We start from the raw sequence: 27,434 nt of genomic DNA, 5'->3' as shown, positions 1-27,434 counted from the left end.
TTTCCCTCTTTCATTTCTTTCCCATTTATAGGTTTCTAAGATCCAACCATCAGTTCCTGAACTTTCGCTTGTGTTGGATGGCAATTTCTTAGAATCAAATCCTCTCCCTAAGCCATTGGAAATGGTGAATAATGAAAACCCTTCTTTGTTGATTAACCACTCTGAACACTTGGATCCATTGCAACCCCAGCTTTACGATGACGAACACAGCCTAGAAGCTAAAGCTGGAGAGCCTTCCTTGAGAGGGTTACCAAATCAGTTAACCCAGAGCACTGTTCCTTTAAGACATGGCAAAGTAAGACAATCATCTACCTGTAAAAAAGGGAACCCCCATAACAGGAACAGTGGTAAACCATCTTGTCTTAATGGGCCATCTCCTGATACAAATTTACACAAAGAAGAATATCTTATAGGATCCTCCACATGTAATTCCAAGCAGTCTTCTCTTGCCTCACAGTCCCACCCACACAATTTTGTTTTTTCATCCTGTAATTCAGGAAGACCAATGGAACTTCAGATACCTACTCCACCACCACCATCTTACTATTCTACAAATGTCTGCAGTTGTTGTCAGCATCATGGCCATATTCAGTATAGTCCAGTAAATTCTTGGCAAGGAATGAATACAGTAGGGTCCATTCAAGACCTCCAGTCTGAAGCCCTTCACAAACATTCGTTATTTCACCCAGGTGGATGTCCAGTTCTGTACTCTAATGCATTCTGTGCTTCAAGTAGTCCTATAGCCTTGAGACCCCAGGGAAGCACGGGTGGTTGCCCTCCCCACAGCACTGTAGAACCATCGCCTGTGGCAAGACTGCCTTCACACGTGGACGCATGTAACTCACGGCCCTGTGCAGTGTGCACACACACACCCAAGACCGGGCCAGATAATGGAATGATGGGACTGTCTCCAGATGCATATAGGTTCCTCACAGAACAGGACAGACAGCTGAGACTGCTTCAGGCACAGGTTTGCAAGCTTTCTTACTTCTTCTAAGTTCTTGGTATTAATATGATTACTTAAAAATAACTGGCAATTCTTCAGTAATTACATTTTATGGAGTAAAACTGTAGAATATCAGGGGTGCCCAGGTGGCTCCATTGGTTGAGTGTCTGACTCTTGATTTCTGCTCAGGTCAGTCTCCTGATTCGTAACTAACTTAGAGCCCCCCATTGGGGTCTGTGCTGATGGCTCAGAGCCTGCTTGAAATTCTCTTTCTTCTCTCTCTTTGCCCCTCCCCTGCTTGCTCTCTCTGTCTTTCAAAATAAACATTTAAAAAAAATTGTAGAATATCAGAACTAGAAGGAAACTTGGAAAGTGGATTCTAGTTCTTGTTGTTTTACAGATAAATGCAAAAGGGATTAGAGAGAGTATACTTTAGCCAATGACACATTGCTAGTTAGGAGTAGAACCAGGAATAGAAAGCAGGCCTTTCTTCTCTGCCTGGTGTGTATCCTAACCAGCAATATAACTGCATTTTTCTTTTCATTTGTTGGCTCTAACAGAAAGTCTAAGTAATTTACTAGACCGTGGTATACCACTAGATATAAAGCCTGCATAATGGATTCTGATGCGTCTCTAACTTGTCAACCCTGTAGTATGTTTAATAAGTTTCAGCCAGTGTACCTTTCAAGAGTAGTTCCGGTACATCTTCTATGTATCTATACTAGATGGATTTCATTCATTATATTATGAAATGCTTCCTTTCTTCAGGCATTTATGGCAGTTTTTAGTCTTTTAATTATATTCTACACCATTCAGTCAGTTTTTTTTTTTTTTCCTTTCCTTACTGGCACCTTTCTTCCACATACGTACCCCAAATCCCCTACCATCTTCCTTCCCGTTCCCATGAGTATGAATGAAAACAACCTGAAATATATTCTTCTATACTTCTTCCATCATCCTATAACTGTGCAAATATATGTATAATCGGCATTATATGCATGTATGATTTTTTAACATCTTTGTTTTATAAAGTTGTTTTGCATTTTGCAAAAATAAAAAAAGGTAATGATATATAAAAAATTCTGCTTAAGGATACCTGGCTAACTCAGTCAGAAGAGCATGGGACTCTTGACTTCATGGTCATGAGTTCATGCCCCACATTGGGTGTAGAGATTACTTAGATAAGTAAACTTAAAAATAAATATATAAATAGGGGTGTCTGGGTGGCTGAGCTGGTTAAAAGACTCTGGATTTTGGCTCAGTTCATGATCTTTCATTTCTGAGGCCAAGCCCTGTGTTGGGCTCCATTCTGGCAGTGTGGAGCCTGCTTGGGGTTCGTGTTCTCTCTCTCTCTCTCTCTCTCTCTCTCTCTCTCTCTCTCTCTCTCTCTCTGTCCTTCCCCCCCTTGCATGCTTGTGCGTGTGCTCTCTCTCTCTCAAAGTAAACTTTTTAAAATAAATAAAATATAAATAAATAAAAATGCTGCTTAAAAATGGTATAGATGAGACACTTGAGAAAAATGTAGTATTGCTGTTTTTTAAACCTAGGTAAATTCTCTGAAATTGTAGAATATAAGCTTGATTTTTATAAATCCTTACAGATATTTGGCAGAAATTTTAATGTAGCTAAATGTTTCAGCTAGAGATTCTCCCTTTCTCTCTTTCTTTCTCTCTTTTCACCCCTTTCCCCTGCTTGCACGCTCTCTCTTAAATAAAAAATGAGTATCAGTCATAAGTAGAAATTGTTTTAATTTGCACTATATTATTATAATCAAGATTGATCATTTTATTATTTATTGGCTATTTTTTCTTTGTATAAAGTCTGTCATTTACCCATTTTAGGTTTTTTTCTAATTAAATTTTTAAGAGCTCATTGTATATTGAGGAAATTGATTTTTTATCATATGTATGTGGTAAGCATTTCTTACAGTTTGTGTTAAATGTTTTGTGTTTTAACCATTTGTTTGTACAGAATATTCCAGTTTAGATATAATTAGATTTATCATTTTCTTTTTGGGTGTTAATTATGTTTAGAAAGCCCTTTTCTCTTCCAGATTTTAAAAAATATATTCTTCATCTTCTCTCCCCCTTCAGAATTATATTTTTTGCTTTATTTTGATATGTGAGATAAGAGGTTTTTCCCTTTTTAATAATCAGATAACTGGCCTCATATATTTATTGAATAATGGATCTTTTGTTAATGATTGGAGATATATTTTTTTATAATAGAAGTACCATGTATTTGTATCTATTTCTGTACCATATTCTCCATTGATTTGCCTGTCTATTCCAGCACCAGTACTATTTAGTTAATCACTATAGCTTTATTATCAAGTGTTTCTTGTGTGATTTCTCTAAACCTCACTCTTCTCATCTGTGAATTGGGAGCAGTGATTGCTATTACATGTAGATTTGATGGTTAAATGAGTTTGTGTGTATGTGTGTATGTAGGTGTATCAAGTGGTTAGTGTAGGACCTGACTGTAGTCAGCAGTCAAAAAGTTACAACTATTTTATTTGTCTCTTAATCCTTACGACTACTTTAGCTTTAGGTGATATTGAAGCTCATAGTGGTTAAATAGCTTATCTAAAAGGTAGCAGAGTAGGATTTAAACTTACATCATGACACCAAAGTCCATGCTACAAACCACTATAAGTACATAGGCTATTTTGTATTATTAATGCAGGCTGTATTTCTACCTATCTTGATAATTTGTGGATAACTTATATTTTCTTATATTAGTAAAGTTAATTTGCTGAAATAAGTGAGACGAATTAAACACATTAGTGTAATTTACAGGGAAGTAGAAAATCACAGTGTTTAAAAAAAGTGAGGCTCTTCCACTCCTAAGTATATACCCAAGAGAAATGAAAAAATATGAGCACATAAAATCTTATATACAAATGTTCACAGTAACATTATAATAGCTAAAAGTGAAAGCAACTCAATGCCCATCAACTGATGAATGCATAAACACACTGTGACATATCCACACACAGAATATTATTCAGCCACAAAGTATTGGTAGATACAACAACATGGATGAACTTTGAAAATGTTATACTAAGTAAAAGAAGCAAAATACAAGGCCACATATTATGTGGTTTCATTTATATCAAATGTTTAGAATAGGCAAATATGTGGAGACAGAAAGTAAATTAGTGGTTGCCAGAGGCTAGGGATGGGCAATAGAGAGTGACTGCTAATGGTTACAGAGTTTTTTCAGGGGATTGATGAAAATGTTCTAGAATTAGATGGTGATGATGGTTGCAAACTTGTGGTGGCTTTACTAAAAAATACTGAATTGTATACTTTAAAGGGATGAGTTTTAAATGGTATGTGAATTCTATTTCAGTTTTAAAAGGAGTAAAGAAAACTTGGTGTTTGAACCTTAGCATTGCTACTTATTAGTTACATGTTCTGGGCAAGTGACTTTATTTTTAATTTCTCAAGTTTTCTTATCTGTAAAGTGTGTTTAATAGTAGCACATTCTTGAGATGCATGGGTGGCTCAGTTAAGCATCCGACTCTTGGTTTCGGCCCAGGTTGTGATCTCACAGTTTTGTGGGTTTGAGCCCCATGTCAGGCTTGTCTCTCTGCCTCTCCCCCACTTGTGCTGTCTTTGTCTCTCTCAAAATAAGTAAACTTAAAATAGTAGTACGTTCTTGGGGCACCTGGGTGGCTCAGTCAGTTAAGTGTCCAACTCTTGGTTTCAGCTCAAGTCATGATCTCATGGTTCGAGAATTTGAGCCCTGTGTTGGGTTCTGTGCTGACAGTGTGGAGCCTGCTTGGGATTCTCTTTTTCCTTTTCTCTCTGCCCTTCCCCTGCTCATGTGAGCACTCTCTCTCAAAATAAATAAACTTAAAAAAAAATGTTATTTAAAAAATAGTACATTCTTCATGGGATGGTTGTATTAATCGTACATAAACACTCTTCATACAGTATCTTGTAAACAGGGAACAGTAAGTGTTCACTACTGTTATTAATAATTTCAGTTGTGAGGTGCCTGAGTGGCTCAGTCTGTTGAGCCTCCAACTTTGGCTCAGGTCGTGGTCTCGCAGTTCGTGGGTTCGAGCCCCGCGTTGGGCTTGCTGTTGGCAGTGCACAGCCTACTTTGGATCCTCTGTCCCCTCTCTTTCTGCCTCTTCCCCCTTGCACTCTCTCAAAAATAAATAAACATTAAAAAAACCTAATAATTCCAGTTTAGCACAGCCAAACATGGGCTATTCTGGTTAACCTTTATAAGAAGAACCTTGTGTAAAAATGTTGAATATTTGGTTAAGTGTAGCTGTTATCTTACTTTTGATTTGTAGGTGGAATAGGAATGAAATTTTTATTATTTATTTATTTAAATGTTTATTTTTGAGATAGTGAAAGAGTGGGGGAGGGGCAGAGAGAGAGGGAGACCCAGAATCCGAAGCAGGTTCCAGGCTCCAAGCTGTCAGCACAGAGCCTGATGCAGGACTTGAACTCATGAACCACGAGATCACGACCTGAGCCGAAGCTGGACCCTCAATTGACTAAGCGAACCAGGCACTCTTGAAATATTTATTTGAAGTGTTAACATTTAGGCTTTTTTACACAAGTTTAAAGTTATGAATGTCAATCTAAATACCTTCATGTTTTTACTTTTTTTGGTTTATTTTATTTATTTATTTTTTTTTTAAGTAATCTCTGCACCCAGCATGGGGCTTGAACTCACAACCCTGAGATCAAGAGACACATGCTCTTCCAACTGAGCCAGCCAGGTGCCCCTGTGTTTCACTTTTAAATTTATGCTTAGCCATGGGACACCTGGCTGGCTCAGTCAGTAGAGCATGCAACTCTTGATCTTGGGGTTATAAGTTTAAGCCCCACATTGGGCCTGGAGTTTACTTTAAAAGAAATAATAAAAGTGTGCCTGAGTGGTTGGTTGAGTGTCCAACCCTTGATTTTGGGTCAAGGCATGATCCTCACGGTCATGAGATCGAGCCCCATGTTGGGCTCCTCGCTAGGAGTGGGGCCTGCTTAAGATTCTCTCCTGTTCCTTCTGCCCCTGCCCTGCTTGCTCACACTCACTCTCAAAAACTAAAATAAATAAATAAATAAATAAATAAATAAATAAATAAATAAATAGTAAAATAAAATAAAATTTACATTTAGCCCACTTAAGTGGGTCTTAATAATGAAGGATAGTGATTTCTGCATTGAATAAGTTTTATGGTATGATCTAACTGAAATGTGAAAAAAATCTAGTTAAAAGCCACCTATTTGTAATTGGGACACTTTGTAATTCATTTTTAAACTCCACTGCAATTTGGTGATTACTTCCATGGCCAGTTTAAAATATGTTGTTAATTGATACAGATTCAGCGTTTATTGGAGGCACAGTCTCTGCAGCCCTGTTCCCCTAAGACAACCTCTGTTGAAAACACGGCACAAGCAGCAAGACAGATGGAGCTGGTTTCCATGGAAGCACAGTCTTCTCCTGGCTTGCACATGAGAAAAAGTGTGAGCATTGCTGTGAGCACAGGTAATTGTTTTTTTTATTTGGAAGGAATTTTTAAAAATGCTTTTCATATCTACTTTTAAAATTTTGATGTTGAAATTGGTGCATGGTACAAATAGAACCAAAACCAGGGTGATGAGAGTATCACTTGTTTAAGTCTTTGTGTAATTTTACTCTTCATGAAAGAGAACTGTATTTGAAAACAAATGTGAAACCACATGACATCATACATAGTATTTGATACATTCCTAGGCTGGACCCAATTCTTGTAAGAAAAATCATCTGTGGTTTGAGGGATCAGGGAAAGTTTTTTTCATCTATGTGGTGTTACTGACTCTGGGCCTTGAAGGGTATGTAGGATTTTAGTAGGTGGAATTGAGAGATGGCAGAATAGGGTGGGTAGAGAAAATAGTATGGGCACAGTGAGAAAACACAGGCTCTGAATTGTCTAGTACTGTAATATTTTATGGAGAGCCTTTATCACATCTTTTAAAAAGGAAAGTCTCCTTTATTTGGTATGCATCATTGAAGGTCTTTTTAAAAAATCAATTAATAATGTAAATGATGTATATTTGTTTGCTTGCATGTTTGCTCATCACCAGACCCTTTGAGATCTTTAAGAATGTCTTCAAGAATGTCCCCAAGATCTAGCAAGATGCCTGTTAGTACATAGAGTGATGGTGACAATAATGAAGAGAAAGAGTTGTGCAGGGTGTTAATAAGATTTGGTAACTAGTTGGATGTGGCAGTTGGAGGAGGTGTAGGATTCAAAAGTACTCCTGCTAATTGCAGTGTAATACCCTGGTTTGGATCCTGGAACAGAAAAAGGACATTAGTGGAAAAATTGGTGAAATTCAAAGAAAATCTGGAGATTTTTGTCATGCACCAACGTTGGTTTCTTGATTTTGAAAAGTGTGCCATAAGATGGCACAGGGGAAACTGGGTGAGGAGAGTGTACAGGAACTCTGTATTATCATCTCTATCAATCTAGACCTATTCTAATATTGAAAGTTTATTAAAGATGAAAATAAAAGTTATCCCAGGATTTTCAGCCTAGGTGACCTAGGGAAGCAGGGAAGAGAGGATGAGTTCAGTGTAAATATCTGTTGCATTTGAGCTGCTTTTGGAAATGAAGATGGTGATACTCAAACATCAGAAGAGTGGAGGTGGGCTGATGACCTAAGCCTTGGAAAAGTAGCAGATGGAGATTTGAGCAGATGGAGATGGAAAGTAAAGATTTGGGAGAGAGAAAAAAGAAAGAAGGCAGATTTCTGTATTCTATTTCTGAACCCATTTGTTAACTATCCACGTGGAGGGGAGCACGGAGGGAGGGGAGCAAGAACCTCATGTACAGTAAGTCAATTATTACTGAATATTAGTCAAGATTCTTTGGCTAAATTATTAGTCAAGATTCTTTGGCTAAATTATTTCTTTGAAATAATTTAAGCAAGGAAGGGGAATTTACTGGAAGGATATGAGGATGTTTCATGAAAACCAAGGCCAAGAATGGGGCTGGACTTCAGGAAAAAACTAGAACTGGAAACTGTAATACCATTAGGACTGTTCAACTATTGTGCGTGGCTGATTTACTCATTCTTTCTTCACTGCTTTGCATCTTAAAACACAGCTCACCCAAAGCTCCAAAGGGTATGTGTTACACAAACCAGGTTACTGTCTTCAGTCTTGTTTCAAATTGCAGAGAACCTGAATGGCCTAGTTTGGATTAGGGTTTAATTCCTGGTTCAGCGGTAAGGGGGGTGAGAAGCACATAATAGGAACATGTCTTTTGGAGTCCTACCTCTGTTAATTGCAGGGGTGGTAGTCCCCAGAGAAAGTGTGTGTGTGTGTAATGTAGAGGGGTGGTGGACAAGGAGCTGCGGGTATCGTGAGCCAACCAAACGTACATAGATAGCAAACATCTACGTTTGCTCCTATAAAACTCTCTATTTACTATATTACAGTTGCTTCTCATCCGTAAGCTTTGGGGATCTGAAACACTACCTTATTCACTATTGTATCTCATTAGTTAACATGATGCCTGAATCATGTGTGCTGAATAAAAAGATCATTGAATGAAGTCATTTACATGTTTAAACTTACATTCTGAAATTATTTTGAAACTGCATAGATTCATATTCAGTAATTCAGCTTGGATGATCTAGGGTGGTTATTACTTATATGCAGAAAAATGTGTTATTAATTATCATTAGAATAAGTGACTTTTAGAAACATGTTTCTTCTACAATGATACTTAGTTTCCTGAAGGTGTATATTGATAAATATTCCAGAAGAGTAGCAGCACTCATGTAACTTTTTTATAATTGTCCTTTCTTAAGACAGGTTTTAATGTTTCATGAATACAAAATTAAATCATTCATTTATTAATTTATTTTTTTTTAATCACCCAGGTTGACCCTCAAAGTAGAAACCATTTTGACTTGGATGTACTTGTTGATTTTAACTATGTCTTTAAGTCATTATGCATAGCAGTATTTCCCAAGTTGTGGAATGCATACCACTCAGATTCAAAAGATAATTTGGGATGGTTTAAAGATGAATGTTTTATATTTTGTAGATACATTTATTCTTATGAGTATTGGAAAAATACAGCACATCAAATCTGTGGTTTCACAGAAATGGTGAAGCTAGGTAAAAATAAAGTGAGTTGATTTAAAGAAAAACAGTAAGCCAATAAGAGTAAATGTAAATAGTTCTACAAATAATTGTGCAAATGGTCCATAAAGTTTGGGAAACATTTGATTCTTAATACTTGCCTGATATGCCCCTGAGTAGTCTCATAAATACCGTGTTTAAGGATAAAAATCACAGAGCCTAGGAATTTGTATTTATATTATTTTCCCTTGTTTTTCATAACAGCAGTTTTCAGTACACATACATACACCCCAAATCATATTCAGAACCTTAATATGTAAAACACATCATTTGAGAGCCACACATCTTGAAGAGAGGGCCCAGAATGTCCCCTTTACCTTTGTGCACCAGTTTTCTGTCTTTTCACCTAATGTCTTTATGGCATTTCTGAAAAAAATATAATCTGAAGACATTTCTAGGTAATAGTGTTAAAATAATAGTTAGTTTTAGAGGTTTGTCAGAGGTTTATTTTTATAGTCAAATATTTGTTTCAGTATCTGGCTCATCATTCAACCTCTAGGTGCCAGCTTGTTTTGGAATGCAGCAGGCGATGGTCAAGAGCCTGAATCTCAGCTGAGGCAAGATGATACAAAGATTTCCAGTGAGGACATGAATTTTTCTGTTGATATTAATAATGGAGTCACAAGTCCTCCAGGTAGTTCATCTTCATTAAAAGCAGTTGATATTCCCAGCTTTGAAGAGAGCAACATTGCTGCGGAAGAAGAATTTAATCAGCCACTTTCTGTATCCAAGTAAGGTGTCTTCAATTCAGTATTCATCCTCCCGTTTTTCTTTTTAAATTCTAATATTCTTTTGGTGTTCTAACTCAGAAACTTTGTTTTGTAAATGGTATTTTCAGCTGTAGTGACTCTCCGTAGATGGTTCTTATGTAATCGACAATTCTGACTCTTCTAGAACCATTCCCAGATGTCAATCTTTGGTTGTGTTACAGTCTAGCTGAATCAGAATATCTGAAGAAAATTTCAGGAATACATATGCCTAGGCCTCACTGTAGATTCTGATAGCTAGATCCCAGATGGAGATGGGCCCTGAATTTTGTGAATTTTTAAAGATTCTGCATATTGCAAAAATTTATATATCTATGAATTTATTTTTGTAAGATACAGACTGGGTGTTTATATATGAAATGTTATCTGAGATTTACTTCAAAATAATCTGGTGGGAGATGAAATGGCTAAGGGGATAATTGTAATAAGATTGGTTGCAAGTAGGTAATTTTTAAAACTGTGTATAATAGTTTGTTATACTATTCTCTTGTGTTTGAAATTTTTCATTATGAATTTTTTTTTATTATTAAACAAGGATTTCAAAGTAACTTAAGATCCTCAGGAAATTAAGAAACAAATTCAAATATCTTTGAGCTTCTGATATGTGCTGCCATAGAACGAAGCCCTAGAGATGAGCAGTAGGTCAGGAAAAGCTGCTAACTTAATGGAATTTTCATGACTTAAAAGAGACAAACAATAACCATATAAGTAACACATAATTTAATGTCATATAATGATTACTGCTCTTCAGAGAATACTACTCTCTTCAGAGAATAAACCAGGGAGGCGCCTGGGTGGCTCAGTTGGTTGAGCATCTGACTCCTGTTTTCTGCTCAAGTCATGATCTCACAGTTCATGAGATCAAGCCCTGCATCAGTCTTTGTGGTGACAGAGCAGAGCTTACTTAGGATACTCTCTCCCCTCTCTCTCTGCCCCTCCCCCTGCTCATGCACATGCTCGCTCGCTCTCTCTCAAAATAAATAAATAAACATTAAAAAGAAAAAAAGAACCAGGGTTATTAAGTGGAGTGTGACTGGGATGGTGGCATGGGAGCGAGGGATATATTAAGTAGGGCATGGTGAAGGAAGCCTTCGCTGAGGGATAACATCTGAACAGTGACTAATATGATGAAAAGGAGCCAGCCATGAGAACATCCTGAAGAGTATTCCAGGTGGAGGAAATAGCAAGTGTAGACCTTGAGGTATGCATGAGCTTGACCGTTCAAGAAACAATTAGGAAAGCCGTTGTGGCTATGATGGGGTTCTCGAGCAAATGGCTAAGAAAGAATTCTTGAGGCCTCTTTGGTGCAAAGGGGTGATTTAATTATAGCAGCAGGACAGAACCTGTGGGCAGAAAGAGCTGCACTGGGGTTGTGAGGAGTGACTGATTATATACTTTTAAGTTAGTGGGGTTAGGGATAGCGTAGTTTCTAAGGAATTTGAAACCAAGGCTTTCAGGACCTTGAGGGGCTAGCTACTGTTAAGACAAGGTTACTCTTATTTTTAGTCTTTAATAACACAAAAACATTAAGGAAGTAAGGCAGCCATGAGTTGCTTGAGGAAGGTCACACTCTGCAGGTTTCAGGTGTCTATCAGGGGGCTGCAAGCTGTAAAGAGATTTAACTTATGTTACATTTCTCTTGCCTTTGTTTCTCTCATCAGCAGATATGGTGACCGAGGGAGAGAGAGCTTAGGAACTGTGGTCAGAGATACAGGCAGGAACCAAATTATGTGGGGGCTTTGCATTATGTAGAAAGGAGCTTTGAATTTACTCTATGCTTATTAAAGCCTGGGTGTATTTTAGACAATAAATAGAGTAGTGTGATCTGATTTTTTTTTTTTTTTTTTTTTTTACCATTTATTTATTTTTGAGAAACAGAGGGACAGAACATGAGCAGGAGAGGGGCAGAGAGAGAGAGGGAGACACAGAATCTGAAGCAGGCTCCAGGCTCTGAGCTGTCAGCACAGAGCCCCATGCAGGACTTGAACCCACAAACTGCAAGATCATGACCTGAGCCGAAGTCGGACGCTTAACCGACTGAGCCACCCAGGCGCCCCTGATTTTTCATTTTTTAAATAGCTGTTTTGTGTCAAATGAACTAAAGGGGTTTAGAATGGAAGTAGGGAAACCGGTTAGTATACTCAAGGCCAGAGGAGGCGAAGGCACTTGGACTTGTGGAAGTGCCGGAAGGAATCAGGTGTAGAATACATAGAGTGCATCTTGACAGTAGAGGAATGATGTAGGTGTAACACACCACATGCACCAGCAGTTAAAAGAGGTGAATTTGGTGGTGGGATGGCGTGGGGCAGACAGTTGATTATTTTTTTAAATTATAAGCCTTGTGATAATATTTGACATTTTTAATTATTCTGATTACCATATTCTGTGTCTTTAGAACTCGACCTAGTGTATGGTTCCCCATGTTACCTACTTCATATGAGTTCTGTGATAGGAAGAGCAATTTAAGGTGAGCCCCGAGATAGTTCCACATTTTATTTGGACTAATTATAGAAACAGAACAAAGGAATGAACTGTGGTTATCCTTATTTCTCCTTCTGGACTTCTGTAAACTGCAGGCTTCTTTCTAGCATTATAGGTGTCTTCCCCCTGAAATAGTTTCTAAGTCAGAACTTTAAACATCTCCAATCCAATGTGGTTTTTAACTTTTGAAACATATCTCAGTTAATTGATAGACTGTTAATTGCTTTTTCAGGGCAGTTAATCAGCTCTATTGATTCCAACACATAGCTAGATATAAATCTGATCTTTGTTCAGCATAATGTATTGATTTGGATTAAATACTGTCTCCATTGTTGTCCATAGTGGCTTTGGTGCTTCTGTAGGATTCTTCCCAAACATGTGGTCTGATTCATGATGTGCTTCCCACTGCTAAGTGTTCATACATGGCACCTAGGCATCCGGGTTCCCTGTCCCCCTTCGATGTCTTCCTGGATCTCTCTGATGTTAAAGCAGTCTATGAGGGATAAATTTATTTGCCTTGAAGGAAAGTTGGTAATTAAAAGCTTTTTGCCGCTGAAGAGTAGTGGTATTTATAGGCTTTCATGTGAAACAATCCTTATTTTTCTTTTAGAAGTTATACTTCAGGGGCACCTGAGTGACTCAGTCAGTGGCGCGTCCATCTTCAGCTCAGGTTGTAATCTCTCGGTTTGTGAGTTTGACCCTCACATCGGGCTCTGTGCTGTCAGTGCAGAGCCCACCTCGGATGTTCTGTCCCCCTCTCTCTCCCCCTCCCCCACTCGTACCCTCTCAAAAATAAAGAGAACATTTTAAAAAACATTTTGGGTATACCACTTGCTGTATTATTAGAGTCATCTTTTATTTTTTATTTTTATTTTTGTGTTTTGGAGACAGGACAAAAGTGAGCAAGGGGCAGAGAGAGAGAGAGGGAGAGAAACGGGCTCACCTGGAGCTTGTGTTGTTGTGGGGTTTTTTTTGTTTTTTTTTTTAACGTTTATTTATTAGAGGCAGAGAGAGACAGAGCATGAGCATGGGAGGGGCAGAGAGAGGAGGAGACACAGAATCTGAAGCAGGCTCCAGGCTCTGAGCTGTCAGCACGGAGCCTGACGTTGGGCTCAAACCCATGAACCACAAGATTGTGACCCGAGCTGAAGCCAGACACTTAACCGACTGAGCCACCCAGGAGCCTCCTTTTTCAAAATTTGTTTTAATATTAATTTATTTTTGAGAGGGAGAGGGAGAGAGAGAGAGAGAGAGTGTGTGTGTGTGTGCAAGTGGGGGAGAGACAGAGGGAGACACAGAATCCAAAGCAGGTTCCAGGCTCTGAGCTGTCAGCACAGAGCCTGATGCAGGTTTCGAACCCATAAACCATGAGGTCATGACCTAAGCTGAAGTCAGATGCTTAACCGACTGAGCCACCCAGGTGCTCTTTTTTTTCCCCCTAAACCTGGGGCTTGTGTTTTTACCAGAAGTGGGGCTTGTGCTCACCTGAAGCAGGGCTTGAGGTCACCCGATGTGGGGCTCAAGCTCACGAACTGTGAGATCGTGACCTGAGCTGAAGTCAGATGCTTAATGCCTGAGCCACCCAGGTACGCTAGAGTCATCTTGTAAAATTTTGATTTGAGGTGCCTCGCTATCTCAGTCAGTAGAGCATGTGATCTTGATCTCGGGGTTGTAAGTTGAAGCCCCACTTTGGGTGTAGAGATTACTTAAAAATAAAATCTTTTAGGGGTGCCTGGAGGGCTCAGTCGGTTGAGCCTCCAACTCTTGATTTCGGCTCAGGTCATGATCCCAGGGTTGAGGGATTGAGCCCAGGGTTATGGGATCAAGCCTGGAGTTGGGCACCATGCTGAGCATGGAGCCTGCTTAAGACTCTCTCACCCTCTCTCTTTGCTCCTCTCTCCTGCTCTCTCTCTCCCTCTGCCTTTGCCCCTCTCCCCAACTTGTGCATGAGTGCTCTCTCTCTCTTAAAATTAAAAAAATTTTTTTTAATCTTTATTTTTAATTTTTTAGTTTCTTTACTTTGAGAGAGACAAAGGGCACAAGAGGAGGAAAAACAGAGAGAGAGGGAGAGAGAATCCCAAGCAGGCTCTACACTGTCAGCACAGAACCCAAGGTGGGGCTTGAACTCATGAACCATGTGATCATGACTTGAGTTGAAATCAAGTCGGCTGCTTAACTGACTGAGCCACCCAGGTGCCCCAAAAATAAAACCTTAAAAAAAAAAAAGATAAATAAAATAAAATTTTGTTTTAATCTTAAATCTTTTGAGGTTAAAATCTTTAATGTTTTGGTTCTTTTCTTTTTCTTTTGTTTTTGCTTGCTATGTTAAACACTAAGACAGATACGCATATGTATGTCTTTTTTTTTTTTTTTTTTAATTTTAGGGAGAGGATGAATGAAGGAGAAGGGCAGAGAGAGAGAGAGAGAGAGAGAGAGAGAGAGAGAGAATATGAATCTCAAGCAGGCTTAGTGTGGAGCCCAACACAGGGCTTGATCCCATGACCCTGGGATCATGACCTGAGCTGAAATCAAGAGTCCGATGTTCAACCGACTGAGCCACCCAGGTGCCCCTAAACAGATATTTTAAGATTCTTGAAAATGCAGTTTAGAAGAGTGATTATGATTAAGATCATGGGGTCAGGTGTCAGATTGCCTGGATTTGAATCACAGCAGTGTGACTGTAGGCAGGTTTCATAATTTATGGATGACTCAGTTTTCTCATCCGTAAATGGAGAGAATAAAAGCACCTATCTCATAGGGTTGTTGTAAGGATTAAATAAGTTAATATATGTAAAGCACTTAGAACAGTGCCTTAGTGCCTAATTACTTTTATCATCTAGCTAAAGATGGAGTAAGGCAAACTCAGTAAGTGACATGGACTCTCCATAAAAATAAAGTGCTTTGCAACTGTTTGGATGATAAAAATCCTGCTCAGAACAAGTAATTTCCCAAAAAGCCACAAAATCTCTATAAAGACTAGATTTCTGCTTCTACATTTAAGAGGTTTGGTGTTTTCACTAAAGTGAAATTAGTTAACATGGTTGAAGAAAAAGGTTCAATCTGATGTTTGGGGAATAAGGGGAAAGCAGCAAGAGATAAAGAGAACTAACACTTATGATTCACCCACTATGATTGTCTGGTACTGTGTTAGGCACTTTGTATCTCCTTTAATCCTGTGTCATTTTTTTCAACCCAGGGAAGTGGATATCATTTTTCCCTTTTCATGGATGAGGAAACCGAGGCCCGGATTAAAAAATTTGCCCAAAGTATGATGAACACACAGATGACTGTATCATAAATGAGAATATATGTGACATAAAAGATAAAAGGAAGTGCTAATGGTTGCTAAAAGAAGCAAGAGAACATATCCAGTTAGGGATTTATTTGTTTGTTTGTTTGTTTGTTTATTTTTGAGACAGAGAGAGAGAGAGAATGAACAGGGGAGGGTCAGAGAAAGAGGGAGACACAGAATCCGAAACAGGCTCCAGGCTCTGAGCTGTCAGCCCAGAGCCCGACGTGGGGCTTGAACCCACGGACTGTGAGATCATGACCTGAGCGAAGTCGGATGCTTAACCGACTGAGCCACCCAGGCGCCCCTCCAGTTAGAGTTTTAGAGGAAGCAGACTTTTAAAATGACCCTTCAAGAGTAGATAAGGGTTTGACAAGGGTGTGCCAACACAGATGCATTCAAGCACTAATTCTTGAGTCCGTGGCATTTGAAAGTACAGATAGATATCTGGGCCCTTCACCAGTTCAGCGTCTCTGAAGGGTGCGGGCCAAACAGTTGTGTTTTTTAAAAACTTACTTATTTATTACTTAATACAAGTAATATTGCTGTGTTGCCAAGATTGAGAACTACTGCGCTGGGGACTTAAAATGTATGGGCTGAATTTAGAGTATTACTAGTTATCCATTTTGTTTAGAAGTAAAACAGGGGACATTGTGAGAAATTGGCTGAAAAGCCAAATTGGCTACCAAATTTTGGAGAGCTTTGATTGGCAGAATAAGAAATTGTATTTGTTTTAAGAAATCATTTAAGGTATTTGTTTGTTGTTTTGCTAAAAAATACATTTACATAAAATTTACCATCTTAATGTTTAAAGGTACACTTGGGCAGTATTACGTATGTTTACATTGTTGTAAGACAGATCTCCAGACCTTTTTCATCTTGTAAAGGCAAAACTCTATATCCGTTAAAGAACAACTCCCCTTTCTCCTCCCGCCTCAGCCCCTGGTAGTCATCATCATTCTACTTTCTATTTCTCTGAATTTGACTACTTTAGATCCTTGTATAGGTGGAATCATACAGTATCTGTCTTTTTATGAGTGCCTTATTTGACTTAGCGTAATGTCCTCAAGTTTCACTTATGTTGTAACATGTGACAGGATTTCCTTCTTTCTAAAACTGAGTGATATTCCATTGTATGTATATACCACATTGTGTTTATCCATTCACACATCGATGAACATTTGGGTTACTTCTACCTTTTGGCTATTGTGAATAATGCTGTTGTGAACATAGGTATACAAATATCTCTTTGAGACCCTGTTTTCGATCCACTTGGATATATTCCCAAAAGTGAGATTGTCGGATCACAAGGTAGTTGTACTTTTAATTTTTTGAGGAACCTCCATACTGTTTCTCATTGTGGATGCAGCCATTTTACAGACCTGTCAACAGTGCGAAGGGTTTGTTGGCCAACACTTGCACTTGTTATTTTCTGGAGTTGTTTTTTTTATAGTGGTAGTCTTAATGGGTGTGAGGTAATATCTTATTGTTTTTCACTTGCACTTTTCTCTCATGATTATTGATGTTGAGCATCTCTTCATATACCTGTTGGCCATTTTATATCATCTTTGAGGAGAAATGCCCTTTGCCCATTTTAATTCGGTTGATTTTTTGTTGTTGAGTTAGAGTTCTTTATGTATTTTAGATATGAACCCCTCATCAGATGCATAATTTGCAAATAGTTCTCCCACTTAAGGTTTTTAAACATGTGCTTTTTTTCTGTGTATAAGATTTACCTGAAACTAATATACTGAAACTAATAATACATGAAACTAATATAACATTGTGTGTCAACTATACTAAAAAAAATTTTTTTTTTTAAGATTTAATTCTCGGTATTTAATTAATTACACCAGATTTGGATACTAAAGGAAATTATACAACATAATTACACCGAAGTTCTTTTAAGTTTAGGATAAATTCACTGGTGTCTTTACTGGTTTAAATGTACTTTCATCTTAAGGAAGGGATGGAGTGGGTGACTTGGAGAGCTCCTTCCTGGTTTTAAGAACAGTGTGTCTTTGTGTCTGAGAAGCCAAATGGTGATTATAATAATCTCTATTTGTAAATTTTATTATTTGTTAAAATGTTTGTGCCTTGTATTTTTATTGTATTATTCCTTCTTTAGGATCTCAGGCTTCTTAATCAAACTATATTTGAGAAAAACAAACCAAATGTAGAATTGTCTTTTTTTTTTTAATTTTTTTTTTTTAACGTTTATTTATTTTTGAGACAGAGAGAGACAGAGCATGAATGGGGGAGGGCCAGAGAGAGAGACACACAGAATCTGAAACAGGCTCCAGGCTCTGAGCTGTCAGCACAGAGCCTGACGCAGGGCTCGAACTCACAGACCACGAGATCATGACCTGAGCCGAAGTCGGCCGTTTAACCGACTGAGCCACCCAGGCGCCCCGAATTGTGTCTTGCTTTAAACATTTTTATTTAAAAATCTTATATTTATAGAAAAGTTGGAAAAATCGTAGTTTACCCAGATTTCCGTAATGTTAATACCTTATATCACCATAGTAAAATGATCGAAACCAGGAAATTAACATTGGTATAATACTATACTAAATTGCAAATTCTAATTGTACCAGTTTTTCCAATAATGTCCTTTTCCAAGAAACTGTATAGGATTTCACATTGGTGTATTAATTACATCTCGTTAATCCAATCTGTGACAGATCCTGAGTCTTACCTTGTGTTTCATGACCTTGGCACTTTTGATGAGGACTGGTCAGTTATTTTGTAGAGTGTCTCTTAATTTGGGTTTGTCTGATACTTTCCCATGATCAAAATGAATTTTTGTATTTTTGGCAAGATTACCACAAAAGAGGTGTTACGGCCCTCTTGGTGCATCATATCAGCGGGTTACATGATGTCGCTTAGGTTATTAGCTTTGAACCCCCAGTTAAGGTGACGTATGCTAGTTTTTATTGTTACAAAGTTAAAATTTTTCCCTTTGTAGTTAATAAATAAGGAAAATACATTGAGACTCTAAATATTCACTTCTTGAGCTTTCTCCCTCTGATTTTAGCATCCATCTATGGATTTTGCCTGTAGCGATGATTACCATAGTATTTGCCTGCTGATGATTTTGTATTTTCCTCATTACATCTACATTTTTTAAAAATGTTTTTTAACGTTTATTCATTTTTGACAGAGAGAGGCAGAGTGCGAGCGGGGGAGGGGCAGAGAGAGAGGGAGACACAGAATCCAAAGCAGGCTCCAGGCTCCAGGTTCCAGGCTCCGGGCTGTCAGCACAGAGCCCGAGGCAGGGCTTGAACTCAAGGACCTTGAGATCATGACCTGAGCCGAAGTCGGAAGCCCAACCAAATGAGCCACCCAGGCGCCCCATTCCTTCTACATTTGTAAATTGGATTTCTTCTGTAAGGAAAAGCTGTTTTCCTTCTCTTCTTATGTGTTTATTCATTTGTTCATGTCAGTGTGTACTCCTGGGCATTACTTTTATTCTAAGAGTTATAATTCAGACTATTATTATTTATTTTTATTTGCTCAAATTGTTCCAGTTTAGGTTTTTGGAAACTCTTTTAGATGTTTTTTTTAAGTGTTTATTTTATTAATTTTGAGAGGGAGAGTGAGCATGCATGGCACAAGCAGGGAAGGGGCAGAGAGAGAGGGAGAGGGAATCCCAGGCAAGATATGGGGCTTGATCTCAACAAACTGTGGGAAATCATGACCTGAACTGAAATCAAGAGTCAGATGCTCAACCGACTGAGACACCCAGGCGCCCTGGTCTTTGGAAATTCTTTTAGATTGGCTTCTGTTACCTCTGGAAAAGCCCCCATCCTTTTTCACGTATGTTCTTATTTTTTGGCACCACAGGATGTTCCAGGCCCACCTTGTATTTTCCCTGCCCCAACCCTGGATTCAAACACAGAAACCAGGAGCAGTGGTACCAGAGAACATATTTAGAAGTCAAGATCTGGGCACTAGGTGTACTCATTGCTACTTTGTATCTGTGCTTCTAGGCCCTCCTATCTAGGATATACCCCCCCCCCCCATATTTATTTCTATATGTATCTATCTATATTTGAAAATCCTTGACTTCATACCAATCCTCTGATTCCAGTCCAACACATCCCTTTTTCTTATTTATACCTTCTTTTCCCTACAGTGAGAAACCTGGCTTTCATGTACACTATACTTATTTGTTTATTTCTAGTGTACACGTAAAGTAGTTTTGGAATTGCTTAAGAATTCTGAAATGGATTTACTAGAGTATGTTTCTTTATAATTCTTTTTACCTTTAACCCTACAGTATCCAATGAAAATACCTCTTTCCATAGTTATTTAGGTAGCTTATTTTCTTCCACACTTCCTTATGTGGTTATTTGTTTGTAATATCATTAGGTTGATTCGTTACTGTTTGTTCCACTTGGGGGTCCCTCCGTATTCTGGTTGATTTTATTTGTGGTTTTTTTGGTACCTGAAACTTACTGTCGTTTTAACAGACCAAACTCCATAAAAAGGCGTATACTCAAAGGAGTGTTGCTCCCTTCTCATTCCTGCCACCCTGTTCCGAAATCTCCCTTTTTCCTACCCCCTTTCCCACTCATCTATCTCCTTTAGACAACCAATCTCTTTAGTTACTGGCTTACCTTTCCTGTATTTTTTTTTTTAAACGTTTATTTATTTTTGAGAGACATAAAGAGACAGAGCGCAAGCAGGGGAGGGGCAGAGAGAGAGTGGGGGAGACACAGAATCTGAAGCAGGCTCTAGGCTCCGAGCTGTCAGCACAGAGCCCGATGTGGGCCTCGAACTCACAAATTGTGAGGTCATGACCTGAGCCTAATTCGGACACTCAACCAACCGACTGAGCCACCCAGGTTTCCTGTATTTCTTTTGCACAAACGAGCATGTATGTCTATGTTTTCTTTTTCTCTTTTTACTTTTTTCAAAGAGAGAGAGTGTGTGTGTGAGCAGGGGAGGGACAGAGGGAGAGGGAGAGAGAGAATCTTATGCAGGCAGGCTCCATGCTCAGTGCAGAGCCCAATATGGGACTCGATCTCATGACCCTGAGACCATGACCTGAGCCAAAACCAAGAGTCAGATGCTTAACCAGCTAAGCCACCCAAGGCTCCCCTGTGTCTTTATTTTCTTATTATACTTCTTTCTTATGTGAAGTGTAGAAAGGTAGCGTACCATAGGTATTTTTTGAGCTTTTTTTCCTCTTAACAGTATATACTGGAAATTACTACAAATCAGTCCTAGTGATCTTCTTTTTTTATATAACTATATAGTACTCCACTATGTGGATGTACCGTAGTTTAATAAACACCTACTTATGAACATTTTGACTGTTTCCAGTAATTTTTAGTTATAAGTATCGCTATAGTGATTACCTAGTGGTATGTGCATTTTTGAATTGTTTTAGAAGTGGATTTCTGCATCCACAGTTAAGTGCATATGTAATTTTGTTAAATATTACCATGTTTCCCTGCAGAAAATTGTACCAGTTTGTGGTCTCAACAGCAGTGTATGAGACTACCTATTTTCCCAGAGCTGTGCCAACAAAATGTTGGCATATTTAAAACAAACTTTTTGCCAGTCTGATAGGTGATAAATGGTATATTGGTGGAGTTTTAATTTTCATTTTAAAAATTATGAATGAGTTGGATCACTTCCTCATGTCAAGATTTATTTTGATAACTGTGAATTGTAAGTTTACGTCTCTCACATATTTCTGCTAGAATCTCAGGTCCTTCACCCTTTACTTTTTAAGTGTTCTTCTACATTAGTGATGTTAGCTCTTTGTAGTATATGTTGTGCATGTTTTCTTCCAGTTTGTCAGTTGTCTTTTGATTTTGTTTGATGTTTTTTGCTATGTAAAAATTTTTATTTCATGTAGTCAAATTTATGGATTTTTTTCCTTAGAATTATGACTTAACTGGTATTTTACAAATGTTCATTTCAGCTAATATTTACTGAGCTTTTCAAGTACCAAACGAGTACTAGGCACTTCATATCAAGTTAAAATTAAGTAATATGGGGAAAATTGGAAATAAGCTGAGTTTTAAAGAAGACTTGTGGTTAGAAGAATTATACTATATCTATAAAATAAAATACTGTGTAACAAAGCTTGTTTTCAAGAATATTTGGTGAAATGAAAAGATACTTTGTTGTTAAGTTTCAATTTTTTTTTTTTAATGTTTGTTTATTTTTGGGAGAGAGAGAGAGATTGGGAGCGTGTGAGCAATATCAAGGGAGGGGCAGAGAGAGAGGGAAACACAGAATCCAAAGCGGGATCCAGGCTCTGAGCTGTCAGCACAGAGCCCGATGAGGAGCTCCAACTCATAGACTGCGAGATCATGACCCAAGCCAAAGTTGGACACTTAGCTGACTGAGCCACCCAGGCGCCCCTAACCTAATGTTAGGTTTTAAAAAGCTGCCTCCAAACTACTTTTGGTATGGTACAGTTTTTCAGAGAAAATACTACTTGTAAAAAATATATATATATAAATGGAAGTACTCTAAAATGTGGTTATCTCTAGGCATTAAACTATGTATGAGTTTTATTTTCTTCATATTTGGTATAACTTTGGGCAGTTATCTAACCTCTCTGCCTTAATTTCCTCATCTTTCAAATGGGCATAATATGTAGTAACTATCTTATATGTGTTTTCGGTATATGGTAAGTATTTTACAAGATAATGCACTTGAAACAGTGCCTGGCCTACAGTAAGCTTTCTACTAGCTGATATTTTATTATTTCTCTACTTTAGCCACAGATTATTGTTCTTACAAGAAAAGTTTTTTTAACATTGTGTTCCATAATAAATGTAAAGATATGTGTTTATATGCTAAGTTTGAAAGTAATAAATGCTCATTGTAGAAAATTTGAAAAATATAGAACAGCGTGAAGAAGAAAAGAAGTACTACCAAATATATAATGTGATTATAAATGGCAGCTTATGAACTCTCCATTTGCCAGGAATCTTAACTATATTTTAATTCTTTTTTTAACGTTTGTTTTATTTTTGAGAGCATGAGCAGGGGATGGGCAGAGAGAGGGAGACACAGAATCTGAAGCAGGCTCCAGGCTTCTAGCTGTCAGCACAGAGCCTGACTCAGGGCTCAAACTCACAAACCACGAGAGCATGACCTGAGCCGAAGTCAGACTCTTGACCTATTGAGTCACCCAGGCACCCCTTAACTATATTTTAAAACTTGAAGTGAAGAAATGATACATTTATAATTTTTAGATACTCTGAAAATTTCCTTTGTATCAAGTTCAGGAGAAATCAGCAGGTTGTTTGCCTTTTTAAAAAAAATTGTCTAAATATAAATAACACGACTTAAAAAGGTGTCATGATCTGGTTTATATACAGCCTTATCAAGATGAGATCTGAAAATACAAGCCAGAATGCTGCTTGAGTCTTATCCCTTTCTTTCAAAGTTACTGCACTTTAAATATATGTTAAAGGTGTCTTGATAACTAACGCTTACATTATTTATATATCCTTCCAAGCAGCTCTTCTCCAGGTGTGAGAAAAGAACCTGATGTGCCCGTGTTCCTTGCAAATTCTGTGCCAGCAGAGAGTATAAGCATGTGCTTACAGAGTGGACCAACAGAGGGTGCTAGTAACAACCCTGTAACATCAGGTGAACCCAAAACTGAGCAAGCGATACAACCCTTGCCTCCTCAACCATCAGACAGGCAGAAAATATACCAGGATTTATTGGTAAGAAATGTAATGCATTTCATTTTTTCTGAGATGATTATTTAGTTTAAAGTAGACTAGTTAAGCCTTTCCTGTCTTTAAACTGATTGGGACTTTGATATGAAAAGATTTCCCCAAATTAATGATACATAATTTATTTCCTTTAGCTTTTTGTGATTATGATAACCTAAATTCAGTATAAACTTGCCAGTCATCAGATACTTAGATAGGTTGGCGGGGGGATGGAACCTGATTTTAAAACAGAAGTGTTGATAATTATGCCAAATTCAAACTAAGCTAGTACCAGAAAAAACAAGCAACAATTTGCAGGAAGTTTGAAAGTTGAAAAGTAGGAGAATATTGATGATAATATTTACTGAGTTCAGGTAAGCAGATTTTTATAGAATATTTAGCTTAGTCTAAGAAATAAACTAAGTAAAGGCAATAATATAAAGATGAATATGGTAGTCTCTGCTCGTGAGAATATAGGGGAAATAGCACATGGATACTAGTAGCAAGCAATTATAGGACAGGCCGAGAAGTGCTGTAAACAAAGGCAGCATGGACTAAAAAGGGATAATTCTGGTTGGAGGAAATAGTCACCTAGTCGTCTTGGAAAAGTTGGAATATAAACTGAGACTTGAAGGTTGAATGACCCTGGCTATCACTTCCATCCAAACTGTAGACTTTGGAACACTGGATGTCTCCATGCTTCATAGGGCCCTAAGTACCCATCAATGAACACATAATTGTTATTTGCCTGCGGGGCCCTATACTGGTGCTAGCAGCTGTGGCTCAGCGAATGAAAGGTACTCTAATGCCAGGAAGGCAGAGATAGTATCACAGGTCATTCTCATTCAAAGGGAGAAAGGAGAAGAGTCAGATTCTGAACATAAAGATCTAATTTATAACTCTGAAACATTACCATTTTCCTTTCTTGAGAGAGAGAGAGTGTGTGTGCACAAGTGAGCGAGGGGCATAGAGAGTGGGGGGGAGAGAGAAGCAGGGCTCACCCGAAGTGGGGCTCGTGTTCACCCAAAGTGGGGCTTGAGCTCACCCAATGCAGGACTTGAACTCACAAACCGTGAGATCATGATGTGAGCCAAAATCAGATGTTTAACCAGCTGAACCATCCAGGTGCCCGAAACATTACCATTTTTCAAACGAAAGCATGATTTAGAACTTTAATTTATAGCTACTATAAACCCTTGAAAACACTTGAAATATTACTGAAATGATTTTAAATTTGGTTTTAAAATGAACAAGTTCTGAACAGACGTTCTAAATTTCCTCAGAGCCTGATGAAATCATTTGTTAAGATGGGCTTCCTTTATAAAAACCCCATAGTATAAAAAATTTCCAAATATATTTGCTTCTTTATAGAATTTGGCAAGATATTATTTCGCTTTTCCCTGGCCTTGCTTATGCTGCTATTTACACTTTTGTTTCCTAAGATTGTTAATAGTGATTTTTCAAATACATTTTTTTTCATCAGAGTCAAGTGAACCACCTATTGAATAGCTCCTCCAAAGAAACTGAGCAGCCGTCCACCAAAGCAGTAATTATCAGCCATGAATGTACCAGAACACAAAATGTTTACCATACAAAGAAAAAGAAACGTGATTCAGGGCCAGCAGACAAAGATTGTGTTCTTAATGCAACCCTTAAACAACTAAGAAACCTTGGAGTAAAAATTGATTCTCCCACTAAAGTGAATAAAAACGCACATAAAGTGGATCATGCCAGGTAACTTTAAAATTTGTCTTAAAAGATCAAACAAAATTGTAGATGTATTGCAGCAGTCTCATGAGAAAAAGTATAAGCTCGCCACTCCATTCAATTGATGCATCATGAATTCAGGGCCTACTATGTGTGTGATGACTAAGAGATCATCTCTACCCTTTAGGGTCTTCATTTTAGTAGGAGAGTAGGTTTTATATACATAAATCCCACCTGGGGGAAGATGCCAACAAAATGCTCTGGAAGGCTTGGAGAAAGAAATGGACTTTACTCATTGTTGGTGTCTAGAAGGCCTTCCTGGAGGTGCTAGGGTCTGCACCACCTATTGGATGTTCAGTTATGCAGTTGTGTCGACTAAAAGGCAAAAACATTCCTTTCCCTAGAAATGGGTTTTCAACAGTCTAGTCATACAAACCTTACTTATTGCTCACCGATTACAATTGGCCATATTTTTCTGTTCAGATTCTTCTTCATCAAAGATGATCTTTATCACATACTTATTTTTAAAAGGATAAAAATCTGAAAATTGTATTATTAAGGTTAGCCTGTTTTCTGTTAATTATTTTTGTTTCATAGTTGCAAAAGTAGCATGGTCTCATGTTTTAAGAAAATATTAAATAAAAAAGAGAAAATATTAAATAATACAAAGAATATCAGATAAAATGCAAAAGCTCCCACTCCCCAAATTCCTCAGTTTGACTCCTCTTAACTGTTTCTTTTGCGTTCTGCAAAAATGTTGTGCATATTCAGGTGTATATGTGTGTGAAGAGTGTTGCAATCTGTTTTTGTTTTGTTTGCTTAACATTATGTCTTAGATACTTTTCTTTATAGGTATATGTAGTTCTTTCTCATGCATTTAAACAGCTGCATAATACTCTGTTGTACACAGAATATAGTGAACCTGACCTCTGTTAATGGACTTAGACTGAATCTCTTATTTCTTATCTCAAACAATGCTAAGTAAACATCTTTCTACAGGAGCTGATACAAATATCTTTGTAGGATCAACTCTTAGAAGTAGGCAGGATCAGAGGATATATGCATTTAAAGTTTTGGTAGTTGTTGCCATTGCCCACCAAATGAGTTGTACCAGTTTATGTTCCTACCAACAGTATAAGAGAGTAAGGCTAGCATTTTTGAAGGTTTTATCTCAATACTGTGAGACAGAGGCTGTATAACGTCTGTTGGAATATACAAATTATCCTGCTATCTGTGGAACACTGTGTTTTGGTGTGGTGCCTTTGGGGAGTAGTTTTTAGGTAATTATTTCTTCGTAGTAATTACCCAGTTTTAATGTCTTTACAGTAAAACAGTGGAATTAATAAATTTTCAGCATATAATGAACTTGATTTGTTTTTTAGATGCTTAGAATGAAATGGAAAGTAGAGCCTTTTGATTTACCATTGTGGGGTAGTCATTGTTTTATCAAGATTGTTCTGTTCTTCATTTACATAACAATTTACATTGTAAATCTATACTATGAAAATTATATACGCTCAGGGTTGGCATTTTAGAAAATGAAGAGAATGTCATTTGAACTAATAACATCCAAAGAAAATCAGTTTTTTAAGAAACAGTTTTAGGGGCACCTGGGTGGCCCAGCTGGTTGAGCGTCTGACTCTTGATTTCAGCTCAGGTCGTGATCCCAGGGTTCAGAAGGTCAAGCCCCGTATCGGGCCCCACGCTGAGCATGGAGCCTGCTTTAGATTCTCTCCCTCCCTCTCCTTCTGTTCCTCTCCTACTTGCACTCACTCACTCTTTCTCAAAAAATAAAAATTAGGGGGCTGGGAGGGAGGGGAGGGTGATGGGTATTGAGGAGGGCACCTTTCGGGATGAGCACTGGGTGTTGTATGGAAACCAATTTGACAATAAATGTCATATATTGAAAAATAAATAAATAAATAAATAAATAAATAAAGCATTTTCAGTATGATTCCAACGTTAAAAATATAAATAAAAATTAAATTAAAAAAGAAACAGTTGCAATTTTACTATATATACAATTTTACCATTTTTCTTTATGAATTTTAATACTGTGGGCTATGCCCATTGTTAAAACTTGATTACCAGTTGAAAAACTCATAGATATACGTTCATAGATAGGATTTTAATTTCATATAAGATAATTTTCTCAAGGAAGTGAAAGCCAATATGAAAAAAATTGTTTTTCGGTTCGAAACAATATGTTAAATTAGGTATTTCCATAGAGGGGTAAGTAACATAGTTATATCTTTATGTGAAAAAAATCTTTTAGATTTTATTATATGGTATAAGTTGTATAAAATATTGTAGAACTTTGGAAATAGAACTTGATATTTGTTTTCATTGTCAAAATAACATAAACTTATTTTGTAAAATGTAGAAAA

General features: G+C 37.7%; 1 protein-coding gene across 15 annotated transcripts in view; it reads left to right on the top strand.

Moving 5' to 3' along the window:
* The window catches only part of STIL (STIL centriolar assembly protein), a 77,422-nt gene that overhangs the window by 41,860 nt on the left and 8,128 nt on the right, over window positions 1-27,434 (top strand). For 13 of the 15 annotated variants that reach the window (XM_045035798.1, XM_045035799.1, XM_045035789.1 and 10 more), the window contains 6 exons: window positions 32-970; window positions 6,292-6,457; window positions 9,606-9,837; window positions 12,269-12,340; window positions 23,139-23,349; window positions 24,824-25,074. In XM_045035798.1, the coding sequence (XP_044891733.1) occupies window positions 32-970; window positions 6,292-6,457; window positions 9,606-9,837; window positions 12,269-12,340; window positions 23,139-23,349; window positions 24,824-25,074 (1,871 nt within the window). Of the gene's footprint in view, window positions 1-31; window positions 971-6,291; window positions 6,458-9,605; window positions 9,838-12,268; window positions 12,341-23,135; window positions 23,350-24,823; window positions 25,075-27,434 lie in introns of all 15 variants that reach the window. The other 2 variants (XM_023258659.2, XM_045035800.1) reach the window with 2 other exon arrangements.

The sequence above is a fragment of the Felis catus genome, chromosome C1 (assembly GCF_018350175.1).
Source record: "Felis catus isolate Fca126 chromosome C1, F.catus_Fca126_mat1.0, whole genome shotgun sequence".
NCBI lineage: Eukaryota > Metazoa > Chordata > Mammalia > Carnivora > Felidae > Felis > Felis catus.
This window is presented reverse-complemented; position numbering and strand designations above follow the sequence as displayed.